The 14,046-nt window shown below is 41.0% G+C and overlaps 1 protein-coding gene across 1 annotated transcript in view; it reads right to left on the reverse strand.

Annotated features, from left to right (window-relative positions):
* Positions 1 to 544: 544 nt before the first annotated feature.
* The window catches only part of LOC116314287 (protein shisa-6), an 80,838-nt gene continuing 67,336 nt past the window's right edge, over positions 545 to 14,046 (reverse strand). The window contains exons 5-7 of the mRNA XM_039610619.1: positions 10,851 to 10,913; positions 7,447 to 7,575; positions 545 to 1,455 (exon numbers count right to left, since the gene is read on the reverse strand). Coding sequence (XP_039466553.1) covers positions 833 to 1,455; positions 7,447 to 7,575; positions 10,851 to 10,913 — 815 coding nt within the window. The 3' untranslated portion in view covers positions 545 to 832. The remainder of the gene's footprint in view (positions 1,456 to 7,446; positions 7,576 to 10,850; positions 10,914 to 14,046) is intronic.

The raw sequence follows: 14,046 nt of genomic DNA on the forward strand, positions 1-14,046 counted from the left end.
TTCTATGCTACAAGCACAGTTAGAAAAGAAAAAAATTCCCCCCAGATATATATTAAATCCACATATTTTGCCGACATCTGTGGAAATAATGCTATTTGGGGGAATTCACCTTATCTAAAACAAAATTTTAAAGTAGGAATCAAGGATTCCAGGTGGGAGAAAAAAATAATGCCGGAGGGCCAGCTTTTCTAGGTTAATGCTGCTAATATAGCCTATTTACAATCTCCTATTATATGCAACAAAAATAGCCTCGTTTTTCACTAATAAGCTGATATGTTCTGGCCATTCACCGAAGAAGAAGAAGAAGTAGAAGAAGAAGAGAAAACTTAATCGAAAAAAAGGGAAGTCATTAATTGTGCTTTTTAACCCACAAATCCACTTCATCATTGAAATGGGACAATTCAAGAGGCACCATCTGAAGTGCTTACATCAGTTAATGAGAATCTCTAAAGCTATAACAAGGACTGAAAATACAAATAGTAAATATATTATATTTATATATTTATAAAGTTGATACAATTCCCTTCCAGTCCCAAATCCAGTTTAAAAAATATTTTCTTCACATTGTCTAATGTCCGACATGAAGGATCTTTGTGTCGCCACGCAAAGCCCTTATGATGCTCTAAGAGAGAAATGTCTTTGCCAGGGTTTGATTCTAATTATCCAAAATCTGGATGACACAGAAAGCTTGTGCTAAAAAGCCGGAAGAGTTCTTTTTTTGTTCTTTTTTCTTAAATGCAGGAGGTTGTTTTGATGAGAAGACTGAACAGTTCTGCTGAGTATCCTTCTGTTGATGTTGGTGGTGGGTCTCAGGAATGCTTCAACCCCGGAGTTAAACAGTTACCTCGTTCTTACTGGCAGTGTGGTATGTGTGGTGGTGGCCGGGAATGTACTGCAGGTGGTCCACCGTGTGTGTTCGTCGGGAAGCAAACGCCTGCCTCTTAGACGTGGTCACTTGGTGGTTGACCGTCAGCGTGTTGTAGGAGTCGGTGGAGGCACTGGGTTGAGAGTGCATCTTGGTCACCTTGTGGCGGTCCATAACTGGCGTGGTGGGTATCAGCATGTCAGCATGAGACATCGCCCTCGCCATGGCCTTCTCACGGAACTTGTCACGCCTCATTGCTGGGGATAGCAACAGCGGATCCTGGGAATGGAGGCGGTCCGCTGAGAGCAGCTGCTCCTCCGAGAGGTGGCGGCTGCTTCCATATGCTGCGGCCGCCATCACACCGTATGAAGACAGGCCGTACTCTCCACGTCGCGGCGTCCTGGGAGGAGACAGGACGTGGTCCTGCGACATGGCCCTTTGGACTCGACGGGGACGTTGCCGCTGCTGGTGCTGCTGGTGTTGCTGGTGTTGCTGGGGTTCTGCGTTCAGCTTCACCATGTGGGTCGGTCCCCGTCCACCAAAGTCAGGATGATGCTTCCTGGCGTAGTAGTCATCTATGTCTTTATCACCTGGGGAGTTAAAGACAAAGATCATCAGGGAGAGGCAGGCGCATTTAGTCTTAATGGCTTTGTTTTGGATAGCTTGGCTTATGACACATCTCTCCACAGCTAGCTTTATTTCAACAAATTAGCAAAATGCACCCATCAATCACTGAAACAGCAACATTGCATCCCTGGTCAAAAATAGCTGCAGTACACTGGCAAAAACTGCAGTGTGGCTTATGAGGTGGAAAGACAGATGGGGGGTGGGGGTGCTGTTTCCATGCTCAACAGTGGGAGTCAGGAACCTTTCTTATAAACCAGGAAATTATGAGCATCCACCCAGTTTCTTAACTGTTTATCCAGCTTATGATCAGGGGCAGCCTGATCCTGTCTCCCCTCTCATAGGGCAAAAGGAAGGATACGCTCTTGGCAAGTCACAAGTCCAGAACAAACAGCGAAAGGCTGACAATCACACATTCATACCCATGGCCAAGTCTTTAAACTGTGGGAGGAAAACTAAGAGAGTACTAGGAGAACATGCAAATACAGAAAGGCACCGGTAGATCAGGGAACGCTGAATAAACATGTTTATGTCGTTTATGTACACAGGAACATCATGGTGAGCTTAGCTGTACTGACCTTCAGACTGTCACATAATGCCCGACGATCATCACTCTGCTCTTTCGGTATGAGTAATATAATCCAGTGGTGTCTAACCCTGGACTGTCAGCAGTATAAGTCAGTGTGTTAGGAATCAAAGGTTGCAAGAATAATCCCACCTTGTAGCTCATGAATTAAAAATTATCTTATTTCCACTTGATTTACAAAGAGTTCTGGGTAATAAGCCCCCGTTGCTAGAAAGTCTAAATTTGGTCCAATCATGACACAATGTGTTGAGTAAATATTAAAGCAATGGTTGCTCATTGCCAAAATGTTTCCTGGGCAAGTTGTGCTTTGCAGCATATTAGATCATTTTTCATTCTGATATGTTTTACTAGTCAAAACAAATTATTGCACAAGCAAGAGCCTGTACCTGCATCAGAAAAAGACTCCCCAGTCTTGGTGTCCACCTCTAAGGAGACTCCTTACTGAGCATAAAATCTCTTTTCTGTGGCTATTTGGGTAATTAGAAGCATTCTGTCTACTATTACTGACGGCCAGGCTCATGCCATTTGTGTGGCTCAGTACAGATGACGGTTGCGTAGTGCGTCTCGCGATATCATTAAATCAAATAACAAAACACTCAGCTGCGGCAGCAGATTAAACCGGTCTTTCACAAAAATGCGATCCCCACAGTAATAATGGCAGTGAGAACTGATAATATAATCTCACACCAGCTGGAAAGTGCTATGCAAAGCAGTTTGAATTGTTTTGTCCCTTCCCTTCATGAAAAACAGGATAACTCCAAGCTCTTGTCAATGTATTTGTCCTTCAGGATTGAGAACACTCATAAGCAAGCCACAGTACTCAACAGTTCATGCGCGGGTGGTGCCTGAACGGGCAACCAGTGATTTAATCCTCTGCCAGAAAGCAGGCCGCCGCTCCACTGTGTGCACACACTCCTAATGGTAAAATCATTACCGCAGTATTAGCCACAGGTAGCTCTCAGCAGACTTCTGTCTACCTGGTTTTTGGCTGTGCTCGCAAAAAGGGGAAGGCTACCAAGGAGCCTGCCTGATTAACTATTGTGCTGAGCAGTTGTTACCTCTGCAGTAGTTAATTACTGCAGAACACAGAGGTTGAATTGGCGCTTTAGGACTATATCACGCTTCACCAGGTCGTGGAGAAAGGGGATGATGGGAATTGTTTGTCTGGATGCTCGTCTCTCTGGGAGAGATGTCACGCCTGGATACAGAAGGTCACCTTATTTTCTCCCACTCAGAGGTTTTAATGTCCACTACTCTGTGCATTCCTAATGAGGGAAGCCCAACTCTTGCCTGTGGCGATGTGGTCTAGCATTCTTCCCCGAAGGGTTGGTTTAGATATGACATTACGGCGGGAAATGTCAACCGAACTACAAGTATAGACACAACTGACAAGCTGTGGCTCATATCTCTAATGACAGGTCAAAGTGAAGTTTCCAGTCAATAAGATCTCAAGAGTTGCACTCAGATAATGATATGGCATAAATAAGAAAAAACCCCACAACACGGAGCAGAGTCTATGTAACCTTAGGGTCTGAAGAGGGAAGATTAAAGATTAAATTAGCATTCATTCCTTATAGTAAAATGTCTTAAACTGTGGTCTATGTGAACACCACCATGGGGATATCTGAGGTTGCAAAAAGTCTATTAGAAGCAACTTTCAGACTTCGTTTACAAAAGGATGACCATCTGTGGTATTTTCTGCTAACTTGTTTGCTAAGGACTTGTCAGTCCTTAGCTAATGAGCAAGCAGTTTAAGAGTCTTCAAAACCCCTCCTCACATATATTTTGTGCAGTCAAGATGCCTGAAAAGCTCATCTTGAGGCTTGAAAACAGGACTTTGCAAACCAACAGGTGACGTCACAGTAACTACATCTATCTTTTAACTGTCTTAACTGTGGTGCAAAAAGCCCGTTTTAATATAGAAGTCTATGAGAAAATGACTGTATTGCTTTTACAATTTATGACCTCAGTAACCACTTTTCTATTCAGTTTATTGTCTCAATCTCTAATTTTTTTTTATACAACTCAGTGTTTATCTTGGAAATTATGGTCCCATTTAGATGGATGCTGAAGGATGTCATTCTTTAGGGCTCGAATGCTTTGCTATTGACACATCACTACTGCAGTGTTTTCAGTTTCTCAACACCAAGATAGCGATGTAGTAAAATGTAGCAAGACCCCCCCCTTCTATACATTGTTTACTTTTATATTTCAAGTCAAAGCGTTCACAGGACAGGACAAGAACAGATCAGAAAACAAGAGATGCTTTTTGTTGCAATCAGCTGAAATGAGCAATTTTTTCCTTTCTGCCACTGAGGTAAGTAAAGTCATCCTCGAAATGGTCTGTTCCTCTATAACTGCCTCCGCTTCCATTTGATTTAGGTCTTATTCTTTATGGATGTACACATGTTCCACTGTTTACAGTGTAAGTGGCTGAAATGATTTAAGAAGGGCAATGGAAATTGCTTTATCTCATCTCTGCGGCACAGATAAAACGCAGCACTTTACTGTTAAAATGATTGCGAGAGGCTGAAGGGTCCCAAATGTGAAGCAGAGCTACAACACAGGAAATTGCTAACAACTGCTAATTAAACCCCAGCTCCCACTTTGCTAGATTACATTCAGTATAGCCAGTGTATTTATGTGTCAGCTATTGATCACAGAACACCGTAATCATATAATGCACTAACACTCGTGAAATTGGTAGAACATCAATTATAAAGTGATCTTTAGAGGTTTGGAGTAGGAGTGGCAGAATGTAAAAGGGGGATACGGTAATATCATTTAGGTATTTCTTTTTGGGCGGATTAAAGGTGGCTTATTTGTTCTAAAAGGTGTTTTAATCCCTTTAAAGGGTGATTAAGGGGAAAAACAGCAGAGCCAAATATGATTGGTTTCTCCTTCTTTGTGCCGCCTCCTTGGAGGAGCTAAGCGGGTTATTTTAGAGCTGCGTCCTCAATCCCTGCATCGTTGACATCGTTGAAGGACGGAGAGGATGGAAGCGCCTCTCTTGCTCTCTCTCTCATACACACACAAAAACTACACACCAGAAATGATTTATAATTGCCAATTTTAAATTGCAAATAAACCATGCTAATTTAATTTAGTAATCATCGTCTCTCCAGATGGTTTCATTAAAATTGCAACTAATTATATTACTTTTAGGCTTGTTTCCAAAGATCTCACTCATGCTAGAACTTCTTTTTTCTTCAAGGGATGACTTTCCTTGCGTGTTTGACAAATTCTGCCGGGCCCCTGTCTCAAATTCGAAAAGCTTCTTTGTAGTTCAGCATGATTCATCTCTGTGATTTTCTGTGTTTGTACAGGACTCCGGCAAGATAAGAGCAAAGCCCCGAGTTGATAAGTGAAAGAAAAGGCAAACTTATAAAAGACAAATGTGGAATGCGCTGAGAGGAGATTGCTCTGATGCATGTTTTTCTATCACATAACCACACAGTGTAAAAAAGGACCAGTGACATGTTTAAGTGGCTTTCTCTGTGTGCGTACCTTGTCTTAAGATTGCTCCTGATGCTTTGAAGGTTTTATTTGAACCATTTTTGCAGACTCTTGTGGAGCTCTTTCTGAGCTTGAAAGGGAAAACTAAAATACACCCAGAAGTCACCGATGAAATGTGCACTTTCTGGGTGCTAAAGCTATAAGTGAGTAGGATAAAAGCAATTTTATATATACATATAATATATATGCTAGTTGTTAATAGTCATGCCAGCCCACATCAGCTGCTGGAATGACTGATCTGCTTCAGCTTTATATGTTTGGTGGAATTTTAGAGTATTTAGAGGATACTATTTAAAAAGAGTTTTAGGGGACAAAGGGGGTCATATGATTGTTGGGTTTTTCTCTGTATGTATTATTGTAGGGTCTACCTTATAATATAAAGCGCTTTGAGGCGACTCTTGTTGTGATTTGGTGCTGTATAAATATAACTGAATTGAATTGAACTATTTAATGCCCCACTCACACAGGCCTAGATACTGGTTGGCAACCACCAGTTGCTAGAGAAAAAGGAGGATGCTCTTGGTTGCAAGTGGTTGCTGGAGGTTATAGGGGGTTGCTGTGACATTGTCTGTAAAGCCAAGGACACACAGACTTAAAGATCTGCCAGTGACTCAGTGAGTAAGGAAAAATGTGTCTTCCCCGACAGATTGGCAAGCGATTGCTTGCTGTTTGGTAGGAAATAGGTATATGCTGCTGGAACAAAAACCTCCTTATTATTGCATTGCACCGGTCGCCTATATTTTATATAGAAGATGCATGTGTATATCTTTTTGATACAAATGTGTTGAGGTACTTTTAATACAGTTGTTGAGTTTGATTAATTTTGGCTACATGGAAACATGCCCCAGAAACGTCAAGCATGAATAAGGCTATATGCAATCAATATTTGATTATAAAATCTCACTAAATATGTCAACTCAATGGACCCTTACAATCCACATGCCCAGCCTAGAAATTAGCAAAGCTGCAGTTTAATGACCTGGGATTGAATTAATTTGCAAGATAAACATAACATTAAATAAACAGCTTCATTTAAAGATCGCATTAAAAAACTGTTTTATGAACAGAATTTTTTAATTCTTAAATAGTCGAGGTTTCCTGTTTGTTTTCTTGTTCATGCCTCATGTCCCATCTTACTGTGCAATAAAAGTAAATGTAATTTACTGTCGTTTAGGAAAGATCTTCCACACAGATGAAGCATACCTTAGGAAACTTGTGGCTTTAATGAAAGTTAAATAAATGAAACAAAACTTGACTCATCACATGAAACCATTCTATGAACCAGTGGACAATGCACCAGTCAGGAGGTTAAAGCAGCATCCACGTTATCATCAAACTGAAAATGTCACCATGAGGATAATGAACTGCAGTATTGGCGAGACATTAAAGTGCCATCCAGTTGTTGTATAGAAGCCACTGAGCTGAAAAAAAAAATGGTTCTTAATATGTCATTAAGAGACATTAGCAACATGACATGGGCCACAGATGGAACTAAATTACACGCCAATTAGATGTCAGTCTATGAGCCGATAGATGAGTGGATGGGAATGAGTGTGGAGCCTCTGAGCGCGCTGTCATGCATTTTAAAAAGTTTATTTCCCTAAAAAGGTGAAAAGTGAGAGTACTATCTGTATGATGAGCCAACAAACATCTGGAGGTAGTTATCATGATGCATGTCTCTGTAATGGTCATTGAGATGTTTCATCAGGCCTGGCGCGGTGAATCGAACAACCCCTAATGCACAGGCCCGACATGAGGGTGATGTCATCGCCTGTGTTTTTGCAGCGTATCAGGTATGACACAGCGATGGAGGACGACTGAAGGACCACTCGCTAGATCTGTGGAAAGTATTTACTTAAGTCAGACTTGAGGGCCAGCTCGTAGGAGGGCGGCAGATGGCTCAGGTTCTGGAAGGATCTGGAGAGGGACAGGTCGTAGGCTTCCGTGGCTGAGGTCAGGATGTTGTTCATCCGCTGGGGTCGCTCTACAGGGGACAGGGGAGGAAGTGGTGCACTGCAGTCAGCACACAGTCAGTCAAAAGGATGGGCTATACACTGGGAGTCTTTACTTGAGGGAAAAGGAAAGGAAAGTGATGCAGTGGGAAATGTGCGTTGAGAAAGATTGAGCAGGACTACAGAGCATTTAGGGGCTGTTTCACACATGCTGCTGGAATTTATTCAACTTTTGGTAAAAAATCAATCAATCAATCAATCAATCAATAAATAACTGAGACATTGAACAGGAAGTTAGAGTATTAAAAATGTGAATGTGGGCACGGGTAACTGGGAAAACCACTGTAATTACACCCGCCATATCTGATGTGCATGCTGGTCAGATTTGGGCTGTTTTAAAGTCAAAAGTAACAGAAAAGGCCAGCTGTTTCTGTCTTATACTCCATATGCTCCTTGTTCCTCCTCCATCCACTCATGAAATGATGTTGCACAGATTTCAGATGCACAGATTTCCTCTGATCAATGTCAAAAGTGTTGCTTGCTTGCGTCTGTCTGCAACTTTTTCTTGATTCTTTCCCTTTGTTTTCAAAGTCACTCTCACCCTTTTATATTTAAGCCTGGTACATGGCTCCATTCAGATGAGAAAATCTTTTCTCTTGTGACATTTGGATAGTTTATTTTGGGTATACGTGAATATATCCTTAAGATATTTGCATTATTTCTCTCTGAAATGCCAAAAACTTGGGCTCGCTCCAAATGATCACTGTCATTTTTCTTCTGAACTGTGGTGCTTGTTAAAAATAGCCACAACTTCTCGGTGAACTTTGGCATCATTTCAGCTTGTGATGTCCTGTTTTTTGGAATCTGGCATGGCCAGGCAAACATCTCTACATGTATTTCATTTTCAAGATGAACAATTCTGCCAAAAACTTTACAAATCCTTGTTTTTCATTTCAACATTTGTTGACCAATAGCTACCAGTGCGCCAGCCTTAACTACTTTATGGACAAAACTCCTACTGCCACTGGTGGAAAAAAATCAAGTATGCATAGAACTCAGTGAATTCGAGCATGGTATTCTCATAGGATGCCACTCTTGCAACAAAATTTCCTTCCTACTAGATATTCCACAGTCAACTGTAAACTGTATTTTTGCAGAATGGAAACATTTAGAAACCACAGCATCTCAACCAGTGCTGAGGCACATGGTGCATGAAATTCACCAGTAATTCCAGACTTCCAAAACTCCTCTGGGATTAACATCAGCACAGAACTGAGCACTGGGAGCTTCATGGTATAGATTTCCATTGCTGAGCAGCTTCTGAAGGTGTAATGTAAAGGTAGCTCAGTACTTTTGACCATATAGTGTATCTGTTGGTTGCATCAGTAAAGTATATGGATGCATAATGTGAACCAAGCTTGCTGGGATTGGCTGATAGTTTACACTTCAACCTTTTGTCTAAACATGGCTACTTCTGGCTCTAAGAACTTCTCAGACGGGGATCCCAGTTTGGAAAATGTAATTTTCCTTTGCTGGACAGAAACATACTCAGAACTTTAAAAAGAAGAGATAACATGTTTGACTGAACTGAACTAAAAATTAAAAAGTCAGAATGGGCTGTATTTTAGAAAGGACTATGCTTAACAAAGAGCGCTTTGCTTGGTAAGGCTGAGGGTTTTGTGTCAAGGCATTTCAAGGATATTATTTACTGAAGTTGCAGCTTCAATGAAATGACTAATTTGTCTTCTTTGCAGTTCTGAGTCAGCGGGAAACTGCGTCACTCAACTGCATCTAAGCAGCTCAAACGACAGATCATTATCGCATGCCTTTAACAGTTCATCTGGGGATATCTGTGATATGTATGACACCATTACAGCTCCCTGCACTGCACAGAGCTCCTGTGGCTTCAGAATTTAGGACGCCCAGTCACGGGTCAGGAGGCGCGGTGGGCGGAAAGGGCTGGGATTCAGGCAGGGACGCGGGTGCTGGATTTAAAAATAGGACCGGGCAACTACTGCAGCAAGGAGGATAGGGACACACAACATCAAGGAACATATGGTGTAGAGGGGAGACATTCACAGAATCAGAAAGTGTGTGTGGGGGTTTGTGGGGTAGATAGAGCCGGTTAGGTTGAGTGAAGGAAGAGGAAAGAAAAAAAATGCGTGAAGAAAAGATTTTAAGGTTGGACTAAAGGTCATGGATTGTAATGCAGCAACGTGAAGTTTTGCAACTGCAAAAAATACACAAGCGCTTGAACAAAAGGAAAGAAAAGGAGAATAATGACCCTCAGTGTGCAGGAAAAGAATTCAGTTGCTACTTTACATGAATTATGTTAAAGAAAAACTGATGAAAAGATACACATAAACACCATGTGTATGTGTATTACTTACCGTATCTCATTTGTCTGTGGGCTAACAAATCCAAGTGAGAAAGAAAGGATCAATAACAATCAATGTGCACAGTATGTTTCAAACTAGAGGTTGCCCTTGGTCAAAAACAATATTGCAGGAATGCTGCCAAGGGTTAACAAAAACGTCCAAACCAGCAACTCTTGAATTATGCATTGCAGCTATGATCCTCATCAGAAGCTAAATAGACTTCAAAAGTGCTGTTTGAAGAGTTTTATTTGGTTCTGAAAGCACTTTCGAAACCCATTTTCCCATGAAAAGCCGCCCTGTTTAAGAGGCAGACAAGCGCAGGCAGGATGTGGATGGCAGCGCTCCGTTAATGGTAAAAAACTTTGTTTAATGACTCAATGACGATAACTTTAACCTGAAACAGTGACACAAAACACTGGCCTCTGCAGTTTTAGAATATCACAGAGGGGATTTTTGTAAGTAATTAAAAATCCAGGTTCCCTCTTTCATTTCACAGCCATTTAGATGCAGAACCGTTCAGTAATTCCACAGTGAAGGGCTGCTCCCCTTTCACAGAAAATCACATTTAGAAAAATAGATGGGATGCTATAAGAGTAACTGGGTTTTCAATAACTTGAGCAAACTGCACAGGCGATCCTTTGATTATCACACTTTTTGCTTTTCATTTTCTCCGAGGATTTCTCTATCAGCTCCTCGTACTTTAAATTCCCTGTGAAAGGCATACTTTTGTTTTTGAAATTGGAAATAGTCTATCACAGAAATTGCTCGGCTTTCTATCACTTAGAGATAATAATGCATATCATTTTGGAAAATGAAGCCAATGACTGCCATGAAATCAGGCTAAACTAAAAAGAGTATATCACGTTATCAGTCTAGGGTTACACTGGCTCTGCCTGTAACTACACATCAGCAGTCAAGCAGTTTCTTACCCATTTTAGGTGTCAGGGCGGTCAGGTCCAGGTGGCTATGCTGGTAGTCATGGTGGTGGTTTCCTGTTACGAGAAGAACAAAAGCAAATAAAAGTGTGTCAAAATCAGCAGACACAAAGAAAGCCAAAAAAAAGCAGCCCTTTTTGATTTATTCATATTGCATTAATATATAGAATAACTGACCCGACTCAAAAGTAGTAACAATCAAGTCAAAAACATATTACAAAGCCAAGTTAAACTAAACCAGTCAGCAGCACAGCAAACATGAGGTGTACAGCCCAAATACAAATAAGATGGTTACAACTGGAATCTAATTACTGTTATAATACCGTTAATATGCCTGTTTGACAACAGCTTATGGAAAATGTCAACGTATCTCATGGCTCAAGGGATCCAATTTTTGTTTTGGGGTTTTTAGAAGACTGAGAATCTGAGAACAGATTCTTCTATCGGTCCTATTCAATAAATAATACAACTATGTTATACAGGCCATCCATAGCTGCTGTGCAATATGAATAACCTTGCTTTGCCTTGACAGTCACTACACTTTATGCATTATCTATGCCGCAGTGTTGAAGTAGTGAAAAACTGACCTTTATGAGTTCAGCACTACTGGCTCTTCTATAATAACGTGACAAATGTTGTTCTCTATTTCAGCAGAGTATCAGTCAGCCCTTCCATCCACTCAAGTCAGTATTCGCTATATCCCCAGACATGAAAGCTTTGATTTGTTCAGTGTCTCAAGTGAGCAGTAAACTGCCACTGCTCAGTTATGAGCCTGTAAGTGTTTCTTCCATTTGACAGAATCCACTGTTTAGCAGCGCTTTACCAAGATGATTGATTATAGTCACTTTGTCTGGGTACGTGGAAGCGGCTACACCTCACGGTGATCCATCTTTGCGGCAGGTGTGTCACTTGATGTTGCGCTAATATTGTAATGTGTTGTTTTGTTGGCTATAGAACAAAGCAATATGTTGTGAGACCTCTGTCACTGAGAAGCAATGGGAATTCCAATAAGTGAAAATATTGCCTTAATTCAATTATATCTTTTTTCTTTTCCTGAACAACATACAACTCATGGTTATGCAGTTGTGGCTTATTTCCATTTAAATATGTTTATCTATCATTCAATAAGGCAGTAAAAGCACAGCTCTGATAGCTGTGTGTGAGCTCTTATAGAGGCTTTGAACTGATAACAGTGGCTTGAGTTCTGCCTTTGTGAAAGATCAGTGCCCGTAGGTCACCGATGTTTATTTGCCGGTGGGAGTTTGTGACATTTCAGACAAATGGTGACTTTTGCTAACATCCTTAATGTGGAGTTGGTGGAGTCCCTTTTACATTTAGACAGACAGTCAGATTTTGAATGTAAAGGCTTTGAGAGTTAAACTGTTTTGACTGGGTGCACGTCTTCGGTCCGTCCTCCCTGCAGCTGTACTCTGTTTGCCAGTCACACAGGTTTGATCAAGAGGCCAATTATAGCAGCTATAGAAAACCCAGTTAAATTACCCTTCTATGAACGGGAAATGAAAGCGGTTTTGTACCAAGTAAATAACAACCTTTTACTATCTGAGTAATTGGGGAAACTGCTTTTTCCCCAGAGCAGAAAAACAGACCTCTAGATAAATTTCACACATTAAAATGTACCACAAGTGTTTAGCCAAGGTTCAAAAGCTTATCACCCGGCAAAGATGGTTTCCCTTTGAGGTAATCTCCGGTTCAGAGTATGCATGTGTGTGATCCCTTTATATACATATGAATGGGATCGCCAGTATTGTGCAGTGACTCTGGTACTAAACTGAGAACAAAAAACACATACAAAAAATAAATCTGATCTAGTCCCATGCATGGCAACATGGAGCATGGAGCTCATTCACACCAAACTCATGAGGCTGGAGTCTCTATTTCTTTAGATGTGTTTGGTCATATCTCACATCTAATATATGAAATTTAAAGTCTGTGCCTTCAAATAAACTGACAGCTAAAGAATCCTGCTACATATTAAGAATTAATGGCATTACCAAATGAAATGAAGGTAACTTGATGCAAAAAGTATTTTGTTTTTAAAAGTAAAAAGAAAATCTCCCCCACTAGAGAACATCAAGTGTGTCATGCAAAGCTGAGCCTTTTAAAAGATGTCCTCTTTTACCAAAGCCTGAAACCCAGCAGGACGACAACACATCAAAACTCTTAGGGCTATGCAGTCTGCTGCAACAGCAGTGCACAGATGCACTACAGATGCATTACATAGATAATGCTTAACACTGTTTTACATAAAAAACCTGGCAGTTTAATGCACTACTGAAATATACTGAAACATGTGGGTAAAATTAATAGTCTTCACCCATCTGCAAAGGTATTGCCATTAGTCTATCCAACCATACATCTATTCATCCATCCATTTTCTTCCGCTTATCCAATTCAGGGTCATGGGAGGGTTGGAGCCTATCCCAGCTGCCACAGGGCTGCATGCCGTCAGGCTTCTGGAAAACACTGCAGGGATTTGCTCTTATTTAACCACTGAATGTTAAAGCTCAGCTGACAGTCGATGCTTTTAGCAAAGCTCAGATTCAGATTGAGACTGTGCAGACCAGTCGAGTTCTTCAAAACCAAAATGTGAAAATAAATGAAAACCTTTATGGACCAAAGGTTTGTACTGCCACTGTCACCAGCGCAGCGTTGTTTAAAATGATCTTGTATGAAAATTTCCCTTTACTGGAACTAATGAGCCTTAACAAGAGAAGAGCCTCAGACTAAAGGTAGAAAGAGAGAATAATACAGATAAAATAATTTATTACTGAAGGTACATTTACTCAATATTAAATATGAATACATAAAATTGATAAGTAAAATATGAGCATTGCACTCGTTGATGTATTTAACAGCTTCTGAAAGCACAAATGTCATTTTTCTTCCACAGCCAGTGGATGCTGTCAGTTCATCTGCGTGGGCAGGTCTGGGAATGTCTCCTTGTGTTGTACTGACAATAGAGTTAATACTCTTTTTTTCATTTTCACACATGGGCGTGGTGTTATTGTACTCCATTATAGGGTGTTACACCCCTCTGCAACCCCTACTCGCCTTGCAATTGGAGTTACAGCAGAGTCTTTGGGGGTTGCCAAGGCTTAATTCCCAGTTGTCTACACCTGACAAGGTATGGTCGAAAAAGTATGGCTGAGGTTGGTTTGGGGCAGACACC

This window comes from Oreochromis aureus, linkage group 4 (genome assembly GCF_013358895.1).
Source record: "Oreochromis aureus strain Israel breed Guangdong linkage group 4, ZZ_aureus, whole genome shotgun sequence".
Classification (NCBI taxonomy): domain Eukaryota; kingdom Metazoa; phylum Chordata; class Actinopteri; order Cichliformes; family Cichlidae; genus Oreochromis; species Oreochromis aureus.